At 31.1% G+C, this 23,413-nt stretch overlaps 2 protein-coding genes across 2 annotated transcripts; one reads left to right on the top strand and one right to left on the bottom strand.

Annotated features, from left to right (window-relative positions):
* The first annotated feature begins 606 nt into the window (after positions 1-606).
* Positions 607-1,794, top strand: ZPR1 (binding protein). The gene is made up of 2 exons (XM_020363898.3): positions 607-1,132; positions 1,212-1,794. Exons 1-2 carry the CDS (start codon positions 1,020-1,022, stop codon positions 1,435-1,437), a joined length of 339 nt encoding a protein of 112 aa, XP_020219487.1. The 5' UTR covers positions 607-1,019; the 3' UTR covers positions 1,438-1,794.
* Positions 1,795-2,793: 999 nt separating this feature from the next.
* Positions 2,794-6,383, bottom strand: DHDPS2 (dihydrodipicolinate synthase). Its single transcript, XM_020364229.3, has 3 exons — positions 6,159-6,383; positions 4,411-4,491; positions 2,794-3,880 (listed from the first exon to the last, which is right to left on the bottom strand). Exons 1-3 carry the CDS (start codon positions 6,239-6,241, stop codon positions 2,953-2,955), a joined length of 1,092 nt encoding a protein of 363 aa, XP_020219818.1. The 5' UTR covers positions 6,242-6,383; the 3' UTR covers positions 2,794-2,952.
* Between the last annotated feature and the right edge of the window lie 17,030 nt (positions 6,384-23,413).

Raw genomic sequence — 23,413 nt, 5'->3', positions numbered from 1 at the left:
CGACATAGTAACAGAATATAGCAAGGAGTATACACATGATCTCAAATTTAAATTTTGATATTGTTTTTATAATTCAACTAATAAAAAAAACTCCTCAATTTATTAAAAAAAAAAACATATAATCTTGATTCTCCTCTCTAGCATTAGTTATTATGAAAAAGTGAACCTTTTTTCAACCCCAAGTCTTTGGAATTTTTTTACTGTGGAATAACCAAATCTTTGTTTTTCTTTATGAAAAAGGCCTTGGCGGTTACCTTTTTCTATGTGTGAGACTGTGGCAGTGCTACCTGAAGAAAGTGGGCAACCACAGGGCTATGGAAACATTAACTGCGGAAACGAGAAGCAACCATACATTGGCCCATTTTAAATGTACCTGGAGTAAATGCATGTTACCTATTTTTGAATATGATGTCACACTTATCTTCTATTCTACCATAATTAGCACGACTAATTTGATCACAACTCACATGACTTTTATGACTATTTTTTTTTTCTGCTTTGAAATTGAAGATCCCATGACAAGAGTGAGAGTCTTGCAAACTGAATGGGAAACTTCTAAATTATTCCAAAAAGTGTAAACTTGTAGAATGGGTAGGGTAATTTTGTATGTGCCCCCCATCCTTCAAAATTTCTCAATGTTACCCTCCACACCAAGTTAGACTCTGAACCAAAGCAATCAAAAAGGCCTAGAAAGAAGAGAGCCATTTTTCTTCTTCCCTTCTGCTTTACCCTCATATATTGCTGCCCTTTGTAATCATGAGTCCTTGTGCCATCATTGCTATAAAACTCTCTCTCTCTCATACAAGCACAATCACAGCTATATTATAACACTTTTCCGTCACCCTAGTAGTTTCCTACCAAGTTTCTTCTCACCTATAAAAACCCCTTGTAGGCTATTTGTTACACCTCACTACCCCATTTTTTGTTTATTCATTTTTCAGTTTTGTAAGTGAACCTTATCTCTCAAGCTTGTAACTTTTCTTCTCTGAAGAGACTTGGTTTTTTAGAAGGGAAACAGCATGTGCTCTTTCTCTTCAAAACAAACCCTTCATGGCCCTCTCTTTTTGGCACTTCCTCGTCCATGTCCTTCTAAGAGACACCACAAGCACCTTAGGTTGAACCGTCTCAACAGGTACTGTTCTATAGTCTTGGTAGTTTTGTGTGCATGTGTGTTTGTGTGTGTTTTAACATTGGCTTGTGTGATGATGCAGAAGGAGGGCACACTTGAAAGAAGCAAGACAAAGAAAAAGGATGGTGGTGGTGAAAGCTGAGATTCAGATGAAGAACTTGAAATTGTATATGGAGAACAAAACCATCATAGAGGAGAATGAGAAGTTGAGGAAGCAAGCCATGCTTCTGCACAAAGAGAATCAAGCCCTCTTCTCTCAGCTCCAAAAGAAGCTTTCAGAAAAAAACAACAATACCAACAACGATTAGCTATTAGCTAATTAATATATACAGTTTATTATTAGTGTGGCCAAGAGTAGGAAAATTAAAGGGTCTGTGTCAATGATCTTTTTCTGATATGTTAGTCCTGTATCTTGACTGTGCTTCTTTTTTGTTTTTTGGTTGCATCTTAGTTGGAGGTTAAATTAATTAATTCTCTAGCAATAAGTTTAGAGAGATAAAATAAAGATAAATAGGTAATATGCCAATTGTAAGCATTACATGGAACATAGAATTGTGCAAGGCTGTATTAGAGTTCAATTTTGTACTACTTCATTGTTAGTTTTGCTGATGGTGTATGTTTTCAGAAGGGGAGACAATAGTTTATTAGTATTATAGGTTTTTTTCTCTTACGAGTGTAATTTAATTAAACTAATAAAGGTGACAAATAACACTCAACATGTCGTTGTAATGGCATTGTTATATAAGAGTAGTGTAGAAATAAATCACAAGTTTCGATTATTTTATTTGATGCTATCAGTTGTCAAATGATCCATTCGTTATCAAGAGCTTAACGCAATTAGTTCTGTACCCAATACATCATACATAACTAATCTTCCTACAGGTATATTTCCGGTGATCATAGTTAAAGTTACTGACGGATGCAGAATTATAAGATTACTGGACTAGACTTAAATGTATAATAAAATTCTTGTTGTAACAAGAGAAGACTTAAAGAGGGGTAAGTTGTTTTTATTCCTCAAATTTAAAATTCATGACTACCTATAAATCACTGCCAGAGACAAATTTAAATCAATTGCGTGAGATCAACTGAATTTAGTTTGATGCTTTCGATATACTAATAAATAAATTTTGTACAATAAATTTAATAATAAGTATATATATTTTTTTTTTTTGTAAATTTACTGGCAGCATTTATGCACATATATTTTTTAAATTAGAAGGATTAAAAATATCAATTTTAAATTTCAAAATATAAACAAATATTTTCCAAATCGGAGAGTTTAAAAATATATTTAGGCAGAGGGAAATAGTTACACCGTCCAACACAAAAGGAGGGAGGATAAGGAAAGCCAAGAAATGTTCTCCACTTAATAATCCACTATTTTCATCTTTGCAGCTTATAAAGGAATCCTTAGAAGAGCAACAGTCACATCTCCAGGTGTTTGTTGATTATATGGTAAAAAAAACTTTTAAAAATATAATTCCAAATTTTCTCGCAGATGAATGTGAAGGATAGAAAATCAGGGACTTATTCATCGTTATAATGTTTCACTGCTTTGATATTCACCTTCCACAACTTAAACCGAGATCTGAGTTCTATAGTTACGCGAGTTTGTGTCTGTAAAAGTTTGTGGTAAAAACTAGGACTAATGCAACATGCTGTAGCAAATAAAATTCAGAACAAACTTGAACCAATTTCCAACTACAAAGTAATCAGTCAAAAGATACTAGATGATCATTACCAAGTTCACTTCAATTTACTACAACAGTCTCATCTGGATTCGAAGTTTGGCAAACCCCTAGAAAGGATACAATTACAACTTAATAACGACTAACCAAGAAAAAGTCATCATCTTCAAGAACTTCAACATCTTTATTTCCAACAAAATGCTCTCGACCAATTTCCTTCACCAAATTGGCAAACTCTACCCTTTTCTCCACAGGGAGGGGTACAAACGGTAGCCGAAAAACAGGCCTGACAACCCCAAGTTGAGCAAGAGCAGTATTCAAACCAATGGGGTTTGGCATGTGGAAAAGCCAGTCAATCAGAGGTAAGAGCTTTGAATTTAGTGTAGGGTTTAGGCCACCAAACATGAGTTCTCGCATTAAACCAGGAACCAGGTTGCTTGCAACAGATATCACTCCAGTAGCTCCATAACCCCATCTAGCATCATGGCATTGATCATCATTCCCACTCCACACAACAATTCCATTATCTGTATACTGCTTGATCCGCTCATTTCCCACACACTCCTTGACACCAGCCAAGTTAGCACTTTCAGCTAAGGATAGAATTACATGTGGAGGAATGTCTTGGCCCGTCCGTGAAGGCACATTATAGATTATTGTTGGCCCCATGGGAAGCACACTTTGAAAGTGAGCAACCATGCCATCCAAAGAGGTTTTTCCATAGTAAGGGTTTATGTGAAGGGCAGCATGCATTCCAACAGCAAAACCCTGCTCGGTGGCATGAATTGCTTCCCTGGTGGAATTGCTTCCAGTATTTCCAATAACCTTAATTTTCCCACCATAACAGTTGACAGTGTGAGCAATAAGCATGATGTGCTCTTCCCAGCTCATTAATTGGCCTTCACCGGTTGTCCCACCAACAATAACAGCTTCAGCTCCTTGTCCAATCTGCATATTCACCAGGTCATCATATGCTTCAAGATCAAATCGACCATCTGGTAGGTATGGAGTTTTAATGGCAGTTATCAATCTCAGACACTTTATTTCCTCTGCAGAAGTCCTGTAAATACAGTACACATAGTTTCATTTCCGCAAATTATTATGATCCAAATTTATAAACAAAACTAGCATCACAAATAAGCAGTAATGAAACCAGAAACACGAGAACAATTTTTTATTACACTCCTTAAAATATGTACTGATGCAAATTAAGTTCAAAGTGTAAATTAGTGAGAGAACATTGCTTAAAGCACTAGATGCATCACAAATTAGAATGGATCATTATCTGTGTCTCTTCCAGAAATCCTACCCAGAGAATGCATCCTATTGTTCCCACCTAATTTAGACAATACACACATAAGTACATACACATAATGTAAAAATACTGTCTCAGAAATGGAAAAGATAAAAAAATAATAATAATAATAATAATACACACGCGCGCGCGCGCGCACACACACACACACACACATATATATATATATATATATATATATATATATATATATATATATATATATATATATATATATATAAACACAAAATTTAGTAGAAGAATGAATGGATTTAAACAGTAAATTTCAAACCCACCTATTTTTCAACTCAAAACTGCGCATTGGGAGGTGGAAACTAGGTTTCACAGCTGCTTGTACTGGCTTCCAACATGAGGTCCTGATTCATATAGACAAATATTTAACATCAACCATACCGAAATTTGGAAATAGTGATATTTTCTGCAGTGCTATCAGGACCTACTAACCTATATATGTGTGTGTGACACTGACAAATCCATATTGCAGCTAAAATACCAAATAGAATACTAATTTGAAAAGAATAAGCATTAACCTTAACCATAAAAAAAGTATAAAACAGTCACTCACAAACAAGGAGTCAGAGACATAGGGCACACAGCATCCATTTCACTCTAGTTAATCATTTTACTACCTTTCATTACACCATATAAATCATTTTACTACCTTTCATTATGCCAAACAAACAAACATTCTCTAATATGAAGTATGAACTAGGAAGAGGTGACCAAGAGGCATAATTGTTTAGCCAAGTTTACAAGCAGTATGGGGCAACACTTGTAATAAATCCATACATTAAAATTTAAAGAGGAGAAAAAACTCCCATTTCATTACTGTCTTATGTCTCTAAAACTCATTCTGTTTCTCATAATCCATCATTTGCACATATGGATAGATCGAATCATTGAAAGGCTATTACTATAAAAGCACAATAATATGGTCAGTATTTTGAAGACTAAATAATTTATATTACACATAAATGTTCCAAATAAAAAATATTACAGAGTGAAAAGATAAGTAGTGTAATCATTTTCCAATTTCATGTCGTTTATTATTATGTAATTATAGTAATAGTAAATCCTTGTATTCCTGGCTCTTATCATACAAATAATATTCTCCGCTGCGTAATTGACACATTCCATCATGTCTCTCATGTCTTTTCCCTCTCAATAAGTAAAATAAGTATAAGCTTCCAAGTGGATGATGCTACAACTGCTACAAGGGTGACCAAAGATGGTAAAAATATAAAAGAAAAAAAGGACAATCTAAACTGGTGCTACAATTGCTTCTAGGGGTAATCAATGATAGGTAGAACAAAATGACGACTTAGACAAACACACACACACAAAAAAAAAATGATTTTATTCCTCGATCTCTCATTGATTTTCACTTTTAGTTCTGAACAATTGTTTTTTTACTTGTTTTAACTTCTGAACTTTCATCGATTTTCACTTTTAGTCCTGAACTTTCCTCCTGATAACATTTTTGGTCTAAAGTCAAGATTTTTTTGTTCATGAGGAAAATTTTAAGGTGTAAAACAAAAAAAAAATTGTTCAAGGACTAAAAGTGAAAATTAAAAAAAGTTGGTGAATATAAAATTTAACGCAACAAAAAAAAATATAGAAAGAAACAAAAAGGTGACTAACAGAAAAAAGGCAGATGCAATCACCAAAAGAGATAGTATGTGCAAAACAGAGGATTGGTATAGCTGGAAACAACACTGGGTGTTGCTGGTTTGAGCTGAAACAGTTGGCAGCGTGGTGCATGTTGCATGAACAATGGTTTGAATTAGATACCAAACAAGGTTTTAGAACTCATCACATGTAGTGACTACTAGGGTCTAAATTCCAAAGGGTGGATCCACCATTCAGTAAATTGAAGTGCCTCATGAACCTACCCCAGTTCAATCAAAGCAATGAAAGAAACCTAGAAATTGATGGTCAACAAGCACAACACTGTAATGCAAATGGAAGCCCTTTCTTTGACATGCAGATTGAGTGAAACGAATAAAAATTGATGAGAATGAACCTTGTGTTTGTATGATTGGAGACATTGGAGGGGCAAACGGTAAACGCAGTTCCTCTGAAGCAGAGAGTCTTGAGCATGGCCATGAGATGGCAGCTGAGAAAAGGATCGGAATCGGAGAAGGGTAAAACGGCGTCGTCTGGAGAGAGAGAGAGAGAGAATAGACAAATCGCAGCGAAGAAGACTCTGCTTTCAGTGTGCGGACTGGAAAAACATACTGATCACTTTCTAAACTAAGTATCTACTTTCTAAACACAATCTCACACCTTTTTTTTAATATATTTTTATTATTAATTAAGATTAAATATGTTTTTAATTTCTCAATAAATTTTATATAATTTACTCTCTGAATTTTTTTTATAACAAAAAAGTTCATGTCTAAGATCAAAATGCAAATTACAAGAATAATTTTAAGACTAAAATTAATAAAATAAATTGCCTAAAGATTAAAAATTAAACTCAATAAAATTTTAAATATTAAATTAAAAATATGTATAATCATATTAGTTATTAATGACTAAAATCCTCATTCTATCTTAATCTCGAATCAGAATAAATTTAGCTCACATTTTTTTTTAATAATTCAAATAATTGAAAATAAAAGAAAGTACAGGGAGTATTTCAAGTCATTACAAAAATAACACATGTGATATTTGTACTATGTACCACTAAAAATATTGTTCCAAAACTAGGAACATAAGCTAGTCCATCACATCCAAACTCACAACTTTGAGATAGAAATTGCAAAATCAGATTTCTCTAGTAGTCTCATTTACCACTTGAATACATTTACCTAGGTGAGGCAAGCTGTTGGATTCATGGACCAAGAAGCAAAGTCATACCTAAAATCTTTATGCCTTGTCCTTAACCAGTTCTAGGTTCTAATTTTAACCAAATTTACCATCTCCAATACAAATATTTAAGTGGAAGAAAAGACTACTTCATTTCTAACCAACCACACTATCCATATGATGGCTAACCAAATAGATATTCAACAATCCTTTTTTCCGAGAGTTACATAAAGAAAGACCAGAGAATTGTTCCAAGTACATTGCACAATTATTATGCATAACTATGCTAATACCTAACCAGTTAAAATAATCCATCCAAACTCGATAAACTACATGACACTCAAAGAACATATGTGATCTAGTCTCCATGTGACCCGCGTAGCGAGGACATTCAACTTGAGAACTGTTCAAAATGCCTCTAATAAACAAATTGTGTTTAGTAGCAACTCGGTTAAAAATTACCTTCCAAGCAAAAGTTGTAACCTTTGTTGGAACTACCTGTGATCATACTTTTAATGAGGGTGTTTTTAGTTATTTTATTTAACATAATGAGAATTTTTTATAACGTTATTAAAATACGTTTTCACTTTTTATAGTTTTACTTAATTAATCTTTTTTATTTTTATAGTTTAAAATTGAAATTTTATTTTTTATATTTATCTTTATTAATTCTTTTGAGTCTTTTTAGTTTTAAATGCATGTACATTTTTATTTAAATATGTCCCATAAAATTTAATACTAACTTATAATAAAATTCAATTAATAAAAATAATATTTAAAAATATATCTTATTAATATTTTATTTTAATTATGAAAATATGTTATTTACACAAAAATAATATTATATATTATTTTTGTGTTTATATTTCATTATTTACTAGTATTTTAGAGTGTGTATTTTACATCATAAATATTTATTATATATAATTAAAATTTATAATAAATTATATATAAATAAATATTATATTTGAAAATATAAATTATATTTAGAATTAATATAAATTATATTTAGAATTAATATAAACAGATATTTTTAATATATAAATTATACTTTATATTTAAGATAAATAAATATATTATTTTAATTATTGATATCTTATTTTAATAATATTAAAATTTTAATTTATAAGTAAATTATATAAAATGAAATTAGATAAATAGTTAAAATACTCTTTCAAAACACTTTTATTAAAAAATAATTTCTATAAATATTTTCAAATAACATGGTTGCATATAATATATAAAAGTTTATTATAATATTTATGTTTATCAGAGTACACAAAATTTTACATGTTTAATTAAAAATATATATATTTCTGCTTGTTGTTAATGTTGAGGTGTTAATAATAAGAACTACTTTTCTGAGAAAAAAAATGTTTCTATAACGAACACATATATTTAAGTTAGTATAAAGTTATATTTTTAAAAATTTTCAATTTTCATATTTAATAACTTAAATATTAGATCCAATCTTCAGTAAGCATTTCCAACAAACTTATTTAATTATTTATAGTATATAAAGAATAAAATGTGAATCGCATGGATTATCTTTTAATATTTTTTAAGCACTGTTCCGTTGTCATGTTTTGTAGGATTTGAATAAGTTGGCGATGCCGACGAAGCCCGACACGGGCTCACGAACCCACGTCAACTTTGTAATTTAGTTAAAACTCTTTGTAATTTAAATTTTTTATGTATAAATTAATTTTATAAATTTTTTAAAAAATAAATATTATTTGATATTTTATTTTATTAATTTAAATTAATATGTATTCATAAAAATATTTTATACATTGATTTTGAATTTATAAAATGAAATATCAAATAATTTTAAATTTTTTTTAAAATTTGTAGGCTTCATATTTATATTAAAAACTTAAAATTTAATTATTGGATTGTTAAAATTTGATATAGAACATGAGTTATTAAATTAAATAAATCTATCTAAACTTATTTATGGAATAAATGGATCTCTCTCTCTCTCTCTCTCTCTCTCTCTCTCTCTCTCTCTCCTCTCTCTCTCTCTCTCTCTCTCTCTCTCTCTCTCTCTCTCTCTCTCTCTCTCTCTCTCTCTCTCTCTCTCTCTGTGATAAGACTATTAGAGAACTAGGGCTACCAGAACAAAAACTAAGAAAGATTTTTAATTTAGAAATTTCATCATGCCCCCGGCGAAAGATGTCTTAGGTATTAAAAGACCTTGGAGGAAAACGGAAATATCTTGGGCCACTTTTCTAATGCTGAAAACTAATTCATTACATAGTCTTTGGCCCAATATGGTAATGATTTGGGCCTCACGTTCCTAACAATGCTTCCCGGTTGGGTAAGCACCTTGTCCTCAAGGGTGCCACATGTCGCTATTGGGATGGTGGTGGGTGGGGAGTCACGGATCAAAGGAGTACCCAAGGGTTGAGATTCAATTGTGTTTTCTATGGGTTTATCCAACGGTGTGGCATAAACCGCAAGTGGAGTGGACGTGCAAACAACTTTTGCTGTTCCCAAAGGCGTCTTGGTACATGTGGCAGGAGTTCCCGAGGCCATCACAACCGTTGATGAAGAATTGTGCGAAAGATCCACATTAGGAGTATAAGGAATTGGGCTCGGCTGTTCCATGTGAGAGGGAATAGTTTCGACTTCCGTTTCGCATGCACCCGAGAGTGAATCACTAACTGTGTCAAGCAAGTACGGCGGTGGTGGTCGGGACTGCGACTTTGGGTCTTCACCGATGAAAGGATGGAGCTTGGAGACATAGAAAACGGGGTGGATGCGCGAGCCCTCTGGTAACTCCAACGCATAAGCCACCATACCGATGCGGCTTTGAATCTTGAAGGGTCCATAAAATCTCTTCGAAAGCTTCTGGCTGGTTCGTCTATGAACGGAAGTTTGTCGATATGGTTGAAGACGGACCCACACCTAATCACCGGCAACGAAGCATGCATCCCGTCGGTGTTTATCTACCTCTAGCTTCATTCTCTGTCGTGCACGGTGAAGGTGATATTTCACAACTGATAAAATAGCTTTATGTTCGTGCAGGAGGGAGGACACTGTGGATACGGTGGGCGTGCCGGAAGGAAGAAGATTGAGAATATTGGGTGGTGGTCAACCATAGAACACATGAAAGGGAGAGGTGGCTAAACTGGAGTGCTTGTTGGTGTTGTACCAGAACTCAGCGATGTGGAGAAAGTGAAGCCATGAACGAGGGTTGTCACTCACAAAGCAGCGTAAAAAGCATTCTAGCGTCCGATTTAGGACCTCGGTCTGACCGTCAGTCTGTGGGTGGTAAGATGAACTATATTTGAGCTTAGTGCCTTGTGCTTTAAAAATCTCACGCCAAAATTGACTCAAAAAAATTGGATCTCTGTCTGAAATGGTGACTTTAGGAGGGCCATGCAACCGAAAAATCTCCTGCATAAATCGTTGAGCGAGTTGTTGGGCAGTGAAATGTGTAGGAAGAGCTACAAAATGACTGTATTTGCTCAAGCGATCGCATACCACCCAAATCACAGTATAGCCGTGCGAACTCGGTAAGGAGGTAATGAAATCCATGGTTATCTCCTCCCATACTTTGTTTGGAGTGGTAAGCAGTTGTAAAAGACCCCTTGGTTTCTGAGTTTCATATTTATTTTGTTGACAGATGGAACAACTCCTGATGAACCTGCGAAGATCAGCAGCCATAGTTGGCCAATGATAAGAGGCAGCCAAACGACTAAGACTAGCCTTAACACCAGAATGGCCTGCAACCGGAGTGGCATGGTATTCCTCCAACAATCGCTGTCTGAAATCCAACACCTCGGGGACGAAAAGCCGATTTTGAAAATACAAAAGGCCTTCACGCACGGTATACTTCTCCCCAAATTTTGTATCATTTGTGAATCTATGCATTGTGGCTTTTCCCTCTGGATCTAATGCAAAATACTTCCTCCATTGTTGTAAAAATGTGGGCACTGGAGATGACATAGCTAGGAGAACTGTATCCGGTGTGTCAGCTGGTCGAGACAATGCATCGGCAACCGTATTGTGACGTCCTGCCCTGTAATTGATTTGAAAATCGAACCCCAACAACTTGGTCAACCATTTTTGTTGGGCCGGTGTCTGGATCGATTGGGACATTAAGTGTTGAAGGCTCTATTGATCAGTAAGGATTATGAATTTTTGGCCAATTAAGTATTGTCTCCATTTCTTGACCGCTTCTATGATTGCATACATCTCTCGCACATAAACTGACTCACTCTGCATTCGTGTGCACAGCTTCTTGCTAAAGAAAGCCAAAGGATGATGGTCTTGTGTCAACACGGCCCCGACTGCGACCCCCGAAGCATCAGTCTCAAGCACAAAGGGTTTGGAAAAATCTGGCAATTGAAGAATAGGAGCAGTAGTAATTTGTTTTTTTAACACTGTAAAGGCCTGTTGAGCTTGAGTGGTCCATGTAAATGTGGCACATTTCAATAACTCGGTGAGAGGAGAGGCGATTCTAGCATAGTGGCGCACAAATCGTCGGTAAAAACCAGTGATACCAAGAAAGCCACGTAGGCCAGTCAACGAGAGCGGAACGGGCCAATCAATTATGGCCTTGACTTTGTCTGGATCAGGTTGTACACCAGATTCGGTGATGGTATGACCGAGATAGCCCACACACTCCACTCCAAAGATGCACTTAGGATGCTTGGCATAAAATTGGTTAACAAGCAATAAGTCTAAAATTGAACGTAAATGTAACAAGTGTGCCGTGAATGACGAATTATAGATCAAAATGTCATAAAAAAAAACCAAAACAAATTTCCTTAAAAATGGTCTTAGTAGGTCATTCATTTCACATTGAAAGGTTGATGGGACATTAGATAGTCCAAAGGGCATGACTAAGAACTCATAATGTCCATCAAAAGTTCGAAAAGCTATTTTTTCAATATCAGAGGGGTGAAGAAGAATTTGATGTTCATCCAATAGCTCATCAATGGTGGGAATAGGGAATTTGTCTTTGATAGCGATGGCGTTTAAAGCTCTATAATCAACACAAAATCTCCATGAACCATCTTTTTTTTAACCAGCAAAACTGGAGAGGAAAATGGGCTATTACTGGGCCGTATGATGCCTTCATTTAGCATATCTTTGATCATTTGTGTCATAGCCTCTTTTTGGTGGTGGTGGTATCTGTAGGGTTTAACATTGATTAGGTTTGAATTTGGTTGTAAATGGATGTGATGGTCATGAGGACGAGAAGGGGGAAGTCCAGAAGGTATTTGAAAAACTTGGTCATATTCATGCAACAATTTAGTCAATTCTGGTTGCACAGTGTGGGTGGGAAGGCTTAAGGTGGGGGAAGGAAGGGATGGGTCAACGAAGTTGAAGGTTAAAAGGTGACAAGTAGAGATTGAATCTTGGTGAAGTAGTTGGCATAGTTGGTGAAACGTGGCTTGTGTAGGTAATTGGGAGTCTCCTTTGATGGTCACCTGTTCCCCTTGATGACAAAATGTAAAAATAGTAGGGATGGAAAAATCAGCTTTTACAGGGCCTAGCTTTTGCAACCAAGCCAAACCAAGAACAACATCAGCACCCTCTATAGGTAATACAAATAATGGGACCTCAAATGAATGTGTTTGAAACTGAATAGGAACTTCTTTGCAAACTGTAGTACAAGAAATATAATCACCATTTCCCACCATGACTTTGAACGGCCTTGTAGGAACAGGATTGAGGTTGAGATATTGTACCATACGAGGTTGGATGATATTGTGTGAACTGTCTGTATCCACCAAAATGATAACTCGGTGACCATAAATTGTGCCTTGAAACTTTAAAGTTTGGGTTGAGGGTTGACCAGTTAAAGCAAAGGTAAAGAGATGAAAATGTGAGCCCATAGTGGAGTCGGGAGGACAAGGGGTATCTAGGGGTTTTATAGTAGTCACAGTTGAAATTGGGTCATCATCACATAATAGTAACAAAAATTTTGGGGTGGTACAACGGTGGCCTGGCACAAATTTCTCATCACAATTATAACAAAGCCCAAGGGCACGTCGTTCCTGCATTTGCTGCGTGGACAATTTTTTTATGGAAAGATTAGTGGAAGTAGGTGGGTTAGTACTTGGTGGGGTTGGGGAACGAGAAGAATTGGAAAAATGGGTAGTAGTGTGTGTAGTGGTATGAGGTGGGGTTGAAAAATGGGTAGTAGTGTGTGTAGTGGTATGAGGTGGGGTTTGACGTTGGAATTTAGGCTTAGCATCTTGTAATTTTTCCTCCACAAATTTGGCCATGCCAATAGCCTCTGTCAGAGTATAAGGCTTGAGAATCTTGAGCTCCCGTTCAATGGGTGGACTTAAACCAGACATAAAACAATTCAACAAATTATCATGTGATAACTCGACAATTTTGTTACACAATTTTTCAAAACTAGCTTGGTATTCAACCACAGAACCAAATTGTTTAAGTTTGAACAAGGTACTCTAATGGTTTTCATATGTAGAGGGGTCGAAGCGTAACTCCAGTGCTCGACTAAAACAAGTCCAATCCCCCAATTGATTTAATGAATACGTCCATTTGAACCAGCTCAAGGCATCTCCTTTCATATGAAAGGCTACCATGGGGACCCGTTGTTCCCAAGGCACTTGATAAAACAAAAAAAAATTGTTCAGCTTGAAAAATCCAATCTAAGGGCTCAGACCCATCAAATGCAGCAAGTTGTAATTTGGGAGGTTGGATGGTGGAAGAATATGGTATGGTGTGTGGCATGTGGGTGACGTATGGAATAGGGTTAGGGTTGGTGTGGGGTGGAATGTAAGAGTTATTGGGCGGTGAATTGAGGGAAAGCGTGGTAGGTATGGGGGGAGCTATGTAAAAAGGCGGCGGGTTGGAAATAGGTTGAGTGTAGTGGCCATACGGGCCATTAAAAGCAGCATGTGGAGAGAGTGGAATGGAACTAGGCATACCAAGGGTAGAAAGGTTAGAAGAGGCGGAAGAAGAGGTACCTTGTAATGGTTGAGTATTGATGTGTTGGGTGAAGGTGTCCATCATACTAGACATAAGAGTGGTTAATGCGGCATGTCTATCATCGTGGGTCTGGTTTTGCTGGACCAATTGCACTTGTAACTCGGCAATTTGTGAAGTAAGGGTGGCAATGGCCTCATCCGATGAGCGGTGAAGGTTTGGATCACAGTTAGGTTTGGGAGGCATATTCAATGAAAGCACCAAATTGATAAGACTATTAGAGAACTAGGGCTACCAGAACAAAAACTAAGAAAGATTTTTAATTCAGAAATTCATCATGCCCTCAGCGAAAGATGTCTTAGGTATTAAAAGACCTTGGAGGAAAACGGAAATATCTTGGGCCACTTTTCTAATGCTGAAAACTAATTCATTACATAGTCTTTGGCCCAATATGGTAATGATTTGGGCCTCACGTTCCTAACACTCTCTCTCTCTCTCTCTCTCTCTATATATATATATATATATACATATATATATATATATATATATATATATATATATATATATATAGACATATGATCTTACTTTAATAGTAAATGTACTTATACTTATTTTATTCAATAAGTTATGTTCTATACCAAATTTTAACGATTTGATCATTGAATTAAAAAAAATTAATACATAAATCAAGTCTATAAAATTTTTTAAAATTTAAAAATTATTTGATATTTTATTTCATTAATCAAATTTAATTATGAAATATTTTTATGATTATTCGTCAACTTAAATTAATGAAACGGAGTAATAAATAATTTTCATTTTTTTTAAACTTTACAAACTTGATTTATACGTTAAAAACTTTTAATTTAATGGTTTAATAGTTGAAATTTTATGCAATACATAAGTTATTGAGTGATGTAAGTTTAAATAAATAGATGAGACATCCATTTATTCTAAGAGTAAGTGGATCTCTCTATATATATAAACTAGTATTTTAGTTTTAATGTATGGGTTATATATTTATTATATATAACTAAAATTTAAAATAAATAATATGTATATATAAATAAATATTATGTTTGAATATATAAATTATATTTAAATTTTAAATAAATAACTATTTTAAATATAAGTTATATTTTAAATTTATGATAAATAATTTATATTGTAATAATTTTTTATTGATAATTTATTTTATAAATATTAAAATTTAATTCTTAAATAATTATGATAAATAAAAATCAAATAAAACCTTCACTTTAAAGAAAAATTATTAAAATTCTCTTTGTAATAGATAAAAAAATAGATTAAAAAAAAATTTTTCTCTGATAAAAAAGAAGTTATTAAAATTCTATTATTGACCAATAATAGATAAATAAAAAGTTTATATCTTAAATTTTAAACTTTTTTTCTTTTACACTTCATTATTTCTCTGATAAAAAAGAAGTTAACAAACCGATTGATTATAGAATTTTTTTGTTTACTAGTAAAAAAAAAATGTGTATTTTTGCAATGTCTTTCTTTAAATACACATATATTAATGAGGTAGTATGCAATTATCGATAATATAAAAAATAAATTTTATGCAAAAAGGCCTTTTTTCTTTATTAATTATTATTATGCATTTATATAATTTTTTATAAAAGATTAAAATTAAAAAAAAATAATATATATATATATATATATATATATAAATGATTTTCTTTATATAAAAATATAGATAAATACATGCGCAGGATAGGCCTTACAGGCTTAGAAAGTATGTACGGTTAGGAAAAAATGAAAATAAAGGCTTACAGGCCCAAAATAAGTAGCCCAATTTAGTCGCACCAATCACCAAGTGGGAAACAATATAATGTGTCTCAAAATTGAAAGTATAAATTTTAACAAAAACATTATCTAATACACTTTTTTTAAATATATTTTATTATTAATTAAAATTGTATAGGTCCTTTTTTTTCTGGTATCTTTAAATATTTTAGCTTTTTTATATCTCAAAAGTCAATACAATTATTATCTTATAATTTTAAAGTCTAATTAATATTTTTCTCAAATATATCATTATTTAATATTCACTGCTAGTGATAGTGGTGCAAGCATAAAATATTATTGTGTTAGAGTCCGATTGTATAATTTTTTTCAAAAACATTTATTGTTGAAGAAAAAGTAAAATAAACTTTTTTAAAAACTAAAATTAGTCTCTATAAAAGTTAAAATATAGAAATTCTCTTATATTAATTTCTAAAATATGTGTATTTTAATTTATATATAAATTATTTTAAATTTAAAAATAATATTTTTTAAGATATAGGATTTAGAACTTATGTTTCTTTCAAAATTTAACTAAACCACGAAATACTTGTGTAATGTAAAAACACACTAACTTGAGAATAAACAAACCTTTTACTATTGCAGTCATGAATAGCTGTTTTTTCAAGGATAAATGTTGCTTTCAATAAATAGGAAATGACAAAAAAAAAAATAACACATTAGAGTTTATATTATATTAGGCATGCAATCATGTTACATTCAACTAAATATGCTATTCTTAACCGAATAAGCTTGCTTAGTGAAGATGTAAGTAACTATCCTCTTATAAATATTTTTATATTAAATTGTCTTTTACTTCATTTAAAAGAAAAATATATTTCTTTCTAATTAGAAGAAAAGTCAATGACATACACAATAAATATGAAAATATATTTCTTTCCTACTAAAAGAGAAGTTAGAAAGATATGCATCTATTTGATTCTCTTCTACTCTTTTTATTTATTTTTAAATTAGTTTTTCACTACTTGTACTTTATTTCTCATCTAAATTCAAAATATATCAATTTTTAAAATTTATTTATATATGATTTTAATAATTATATCAAACAATAATATTTTTAAGGGTTAAATTTCAACGAAAGTTTTTTTAAAATATTTTCTTTAATAAAAATATATTTTAGTGCAGTTTTTTAATCTCTTATTTCTTTCAACATATCATTTTCATTCTAAAATAAAATTTTAATATTTTTTAAAATAACCATATATATATATATATATCATAATATAAATTACTTGTACAATATATAAACAGGATATCTTTTTAGTAAATGTTTTGACCTCCATATTTTGTGAACTATACACCACTCAATTATTAATTAAAAAAAATTAAAATCAATAACTTTTTTAAGTAACTATTTTTTTTTAACTGAAAAGAATTACAACGTTATTAATAACTATCCCCTCTATTATTTTTTAAAAAATATATTAAAAGACACAAAATATTTCTTCTTCTTTTTTTCTAATTTATTATATAGGGAAAACATACCTATTCTCCCATGTTGAAGTTAGAATCCATGAACCAATATTGTTGGAAAATCCAATGTCTTGCTTTTTTTTTCTTTTACTTGGGCTATTATTGGGCTTTGAATATGAAAAGGTTTCCTTTTTATTCACAAAACTATTTACATGTGTTGTAAAATTCCATCGTATAATACCAAAAAAAAGAACATAATAGATTGTTCCTTTTTGCCTCACGCGACGCTCAATTAGGTTTTCAACTTCTCAAATGTGTATAATGAAATTTTGTAACTAATTGACGTGAAAATTCCACAAGTTTACAGATTTTGTCAAATAATAAAATTATCGAATTCATACAGCATTTTTTGTTTGTGTAATTAAAGCGATTTAATTAAAAATGTGTTTAATTATTTTAACCATCACTTTTTAATTAACATATCTAACACATAAAGAGGTATCTCAATTATGTGTTACCTGCTTTACCACTTTATGTTAGGCTACACAAGATTTGAAACCATAGTATAAGCAAGGTCAATCATCATTCACCAAGTGGGTTACATTAATTGTGAATTAAATTAAAGATAAACTTGTTTTGTGAATTAAATTAAAGATAAACTTGTTTGTAACCATTTATTTTACCTATATAAAGGTGAATTAAATCAAGGGGGCTATATAATGGTGGAGATACTCGAGTTTGGTCAGCACCAATAATTCATGTCACGTACGTGATGATGAATACATGAAATTATTTGTACTTATCCAACCAAGCTTTTAAATCAACATTTTATCAAGATTAAAAAAGTCATGTAGTCAAACACAAAAGGTCACACATTTAATTATAAAAATAGGGACATACGACCGGGAAACATGGTTTTCAAAATAAAGCCTTGTATTAATGTAATTTAATGTAATGTAACCCACCATAATATAAGAGTATTATCAAAGCTTCATGTATATGGACCAAAGTACTACTATTTCAATAGATTTTTCATTTTTGTGTCAGACAATAATAATTACCACATTTAAATGCCTCATATAATTGCACGTCTTTTACTTGCACCGTGTCTCTCTCTCTATGGTTATGATGGAATATCTTAACTTATTTTTTTGGTACAAGAGGAAAATGGAATATCTTAATTTAAGAGAATTAAAATTCTTACTAAATTGATATCTCATTCTCCTATCACTCTATATATATATATATATATATATATATATATATATATATATATATATATATATATATATATATATATATATATATATATATATAAGGATATATATAATGATATATTGACATGAAATGGATCGCATTATACAAAAGAATAAAAAAATTTTAAATCTTATATATTACATATTCTTTATATACTATGGAATAAAATGATGTAATATGAATTTATTTATTTATTCCGTGTCAAGTTTTAAATTTATACGTACAGCTATTCTAAGAAGTACGTCTGATATGATAGACATATAGTTTGGCAATATTATATGTACATAACATAACTTCATACAGCTTTGGTTAAGCAATTGTGAAACATATTTAATTATTTAACCACTTATATATTAAGACAACTGACTAACTAATCGTATTAAATAATCAATCTTCGTAATATATATATATATATATATATATATATATATATATATGTATGTATTGCTTTTCAAAGTTTTCTCTCGCTTAATAGTTAAGAGATTGATCTTTTAAAATAGAAAAATAACTATATGATACAAAAAACAGTTTATACGAAAACAATTACTATAATTATTTATTTTTTATATTAAAACGTGTTCATTTTAAGCCATTTGAGGAGTATATGATTTCTTTCCTTTTTTGATAACCAGTATGATTTCTTTCCTAGCTCATTGAATCAATTAATGACAACTGTATTTTTCATTGCATTAAATTTACTGAAAAATTTCGCAAAAATCGTAAAAGTTGCCCCCAATAATTACATGAATCAAATTGCAATTTTAAACTAAAGCAATATGATGCACAAATACACAATGTTTATAAATTTGTTTAGGTTCAGATTTTCAGAAAATTAAAATTAAAAATGATCGTACTTAATTGAGTAAATTTAGTTTTTTTTTTTCTTCTCCTTGAATAGTTCAATCTAAATCTTTAACATTTTAGGTTTTTGTCAATTACCGTATTTTATCAATAATTATAAGTTATGTTGATTATGCAATTTGTGTTATTTTTGGAGTAGTTGTTTAGGAGCTCTATGAGTTAAAAACTCTTAAAGTGTTTTTGAATGTTTAAAAAATTTCTATAAGTAGATGTCTAATTTGATTACAAGGGAAGGAGTATAAAAGGTTTTTTTTTTATAATTGAGTTTCATAAGTTTAATTCTTAAGAATTATAAAGAGATAAGTTAAAGAGAAACACTATGAAGCGCATAAGGATAATTGTTAAGTGGTGAATAGAGGCCTTAGCTGAAGATCATCATTGTAGAGTTGTGGTGTGAAGCTTCTTGTTGCTCAAAGCTCAACTTCCGCTTCTTTTTCCTCAATTCTCTATGAATTTGAGGCAAGGAAAACTAAAATTGAATCTTTGTTTATTGTTGATGTTGTGTGTTGTTGGATTCCATTTAGACTCATTGGTATGTTGATGAATTTGGAGTGAAATCTATGATTTGGTGAGATTTTGGGTGGGTGAAGCATGTGAGCTTGATTTTGTTGAACACGCCTTCTAAGCATTAGTTGGTTGAACACGCCTTCTAAGCATTAGTTGTGGCTTCAATTAAGAGGCCTCTATGTTGCTCACGTTAAACACGTATAAGAGGTGTCTAGCATGAAGAGAGAGAATCATCTCAGATTGAAATCACTTTGGGTGGGGTTTGAATGGCCTCAGGCATGAGGTGAGAGAATTGCCTCAAGTTGGATTGGTGTCGAGCATCAAAGGAGAGGTGTCACACATGAAGAGAGAAAATTATTTCAAGTTAGTTTGGGGTCAGGCATGTAACTTTGCCAGGCTAGGCATGAGGGCCTAGGAGACCTTTACCTAATTCACGTTTGACGCAAGTAGTATGGCGTCGAGTGTGGGTAGTATGCCATTGGGTGTGGGCAAGAGGTAGAGGGCTCATTGCCTCAATGGCATCAGGCGCTAGGTGAATGGTGTTGGGTGTGAGTTTCTTAAAAAAATACTTGTTATTTATATGATTAAATGGTGAATATGAATATGTTTGATGAATCTATTGCATGTTGTATGTGCATTGGTGATGTTGATCTATGTATAATGATATGGGATGATATATATATATATATATATATATATATATATATATATATATATATATATATATATATATATGATTGTGTGGTTGAGATTGTTGAGAAACATTGATATGCTATAACTTGATGAATGTTGTTAGATTTCTATATCCATTGAATTGGGGTAATGCATATAAATGATGATTGTTGAAATGTTGATGTTAAGAATGCTATAGGCTTAAATCATGTTGATTGGCTTTGAAATGGAGAATATGGTATTTTTGAAAGTTAAATATCTTATATTGTGGATGTTGAGGCGATGCTTTGGGAGACTAGTTATTTCAAAACCTTCTTTGAGTAGCTGATAACTCTTGGAGTGGATTATAGAGTCTATTATAGGTCCTTAGTCAATGTTGAAGTAAGGTATAAATTTTAGAACTATGACCCTTAAATAATTACTACAAAAGTGTGTGGTATTGTGAGGATAATTAATAGGTTGATCTTACAAGTGACTTGGTTAATACGTGTCATTGTTGTGGTAGGCCTCACCTAAGTTATATTATACCTGATGATGGTATTGAACTTTTCTAATCTAAGTGACAACATTTAAGAAATCATGTGGTAGGAATTGGTATCCTAATTTAGTAATTGATCTAGTAGACATGTAAGGCATGAAAATAATCAGTTGGTTTGGTTAGGCCAAACCACTTAGATTGCTCAAATGTTGTAGGAGATCTCCATAGTTGAATACTTGATGACGCATTAGTTGATGCGTATGCATATGATGTATTGTTATGATGATTATTCATATGATACATGACTTTGGTTGTTGAATTGCATTGGTGCGGTGTGAACTTTATCAAGTTTTTATCTTTGATAGAGGTGTTGGATGCCATATTGATATGTATTTATGTTGATATAATGATTGGTATAGAAGTTTTGATCCTATACTAGTATATGTTATTCTTTTAAAACCTAACCTATCCTTGCATGTTTTCTAGTAGTTGGACTATGATGATCATTTTTTTCATGGGAGTAGGATAATGTTAGTCAAAGGCAAGATGTGATGTTGTGAGGCCATGCTGGTGGTTGGTTTTGATGTGATTTTTGGTCTGGTTACTCCAATGTAACCATTTGTATAAATATTGTTTGACCAACAACCTAAGACTATACTTATAGATTTTCGATTACTGTGCAAGCACACACACACACACAAATATATATATATATATATATATATATATATATATATATATATATATATATATATACTGATATACTTGTTTATTTTAGTTATATATATGTTTATATATATTGTCCCTTGCATGTTCAAAAATTGCTTATGTGTAATCCTAGGTAGATTTAGTTATTTTCTAGTGTTAGTTGGTGATCCATAAGTATAGTAACTATAGCGAATTGTTATAAAATTTATTTTTTACAAAAAATCTAAAATGTAACAACTTGGTAAGTCCATGTACTTTATAACTCAATTATTAGCAACAAAAAACATAAATATAATAACTTAGGGTTATCATGCAAACAAAAAATATGTGTAAAAACTCATTAACAATATGACCAAAAGCACCAAATTCATCTCAACACTCTCAACAACACCAAAACTCACCACTTTCAATTTTCCATCTCAAACATTAACAAAACCATGAATTTAGTGACGATTTGGCAACATACAAGGACATAAAATCGTCAATGAGTTAAGTCCTAACTTCCTTTGTCTATAATCCTAGTAAAATCAAGGAAAGAAGGAAACAAAGTTCTCTCAACCAACTCTGTACAACAACTGACTCTTTGATTCTCGACTTTGAAGCTCTGAATCACACCAACAACCGCAAGATCCACTATTAGGGAAGGGAGGGAAGAAATTTGTGGGTTCAAAAGAAAAAGCGATTCTCCTCAAGTTCTAAAGTTCTCCTTTTTAACTTTTCTTTAATTTTTTTATATAAAAGAAATACACTTATAAGGTTCACTTCTTAAAAACTACCTTTTATATATACCTTTCTTTAACATGTCAAACTTAAACTTTGTTTAACGATTGAAACTCGTAAATATTTCTAAATTATTTAAATTTCTCAATAATTATTCAATAAATCACAACAACAAATATTTTAATAAAATGACAAATATAATCAAAATACATAGTGTTACGTAAACTAACTTAAATAAATATAATTTATTTGATTTAAATTAAAAAACAATTTCTTATATATTTGATGTTTGAATCCATAAATGTTACTTTTTTTTATATAAAGTTTAAAATCATTACAAACTAAAAATGTTCTTTATTTTTAAATATTTTAATCGATACATGGAGTAACTTTTTTTACCGTATAATTTTATATATCTCATTAATATTTTTACTTGAAATATGATAATGAAGTTGTATAATAAACATAACCATAAATACTTAATCAAATAAAAAGCTAATTTTTTATAAAAAGACAAAACCAAAATAAAAAAAAAAATTAGTCTAAAATATATAAATTTACTTGTTTAAAGATAAAAAATAGTTGTCAACTAATCATATTTGTCCAAAATTAAAAATCTAATAATTGTAATAAACACGTAATGAAAGTTTGATCTATCTATATAATTAATATGTTAAATAAGCTTTAGTATATTAACAAATATTTTTTTAACAATAATATTTCAGTTTAAAAATTAATTATAATTATTTTCATTCAATTTTATAACAAAATTAATCAATCAAATTAATCTAAATTTGATTTATACTAGATTTAAATATATTCTTAATTTTTCAAATTTAAGGTAAATTTATTTTTAATCTTTTAAATTTAATTTTTTTTAATTTCTATAATTTAAGGAAAAAAATACAATTTTAATTTTTATATTTAAATTTTATAAAAAATTTATCAAATATTATCGCATATAATCTATTTATCGGTATCCTTATTAATAAAAGTATCACATTAAACTTGTATAATAATATATAACTATCTCAATTTGTCATTTTTAGATATATTATTAGTAAATTAAAAGATTAAAATAAATTTTTTTAAAAATTACAGAAATT

Source organism: Cajanus cajan, chromosome 4 (genome assembly GCF_000230855.2).
Source record: "Cajanus cajan strain Asha chromosome 4, NIPB_CcT2T_4, whole genome shotgun sequence".
NCBI classification, from domain to species: Eukaryota; Viridiplantae; Streptophyta; class Magnoliopsida; order Fabales; family Fabaceae; genus Cajanus; species Cajanus cajan.
Note: the sequence above shows the minus strand (reverse complement) of the source record. Positions and strands in the feature narration are given on the sequence as shown.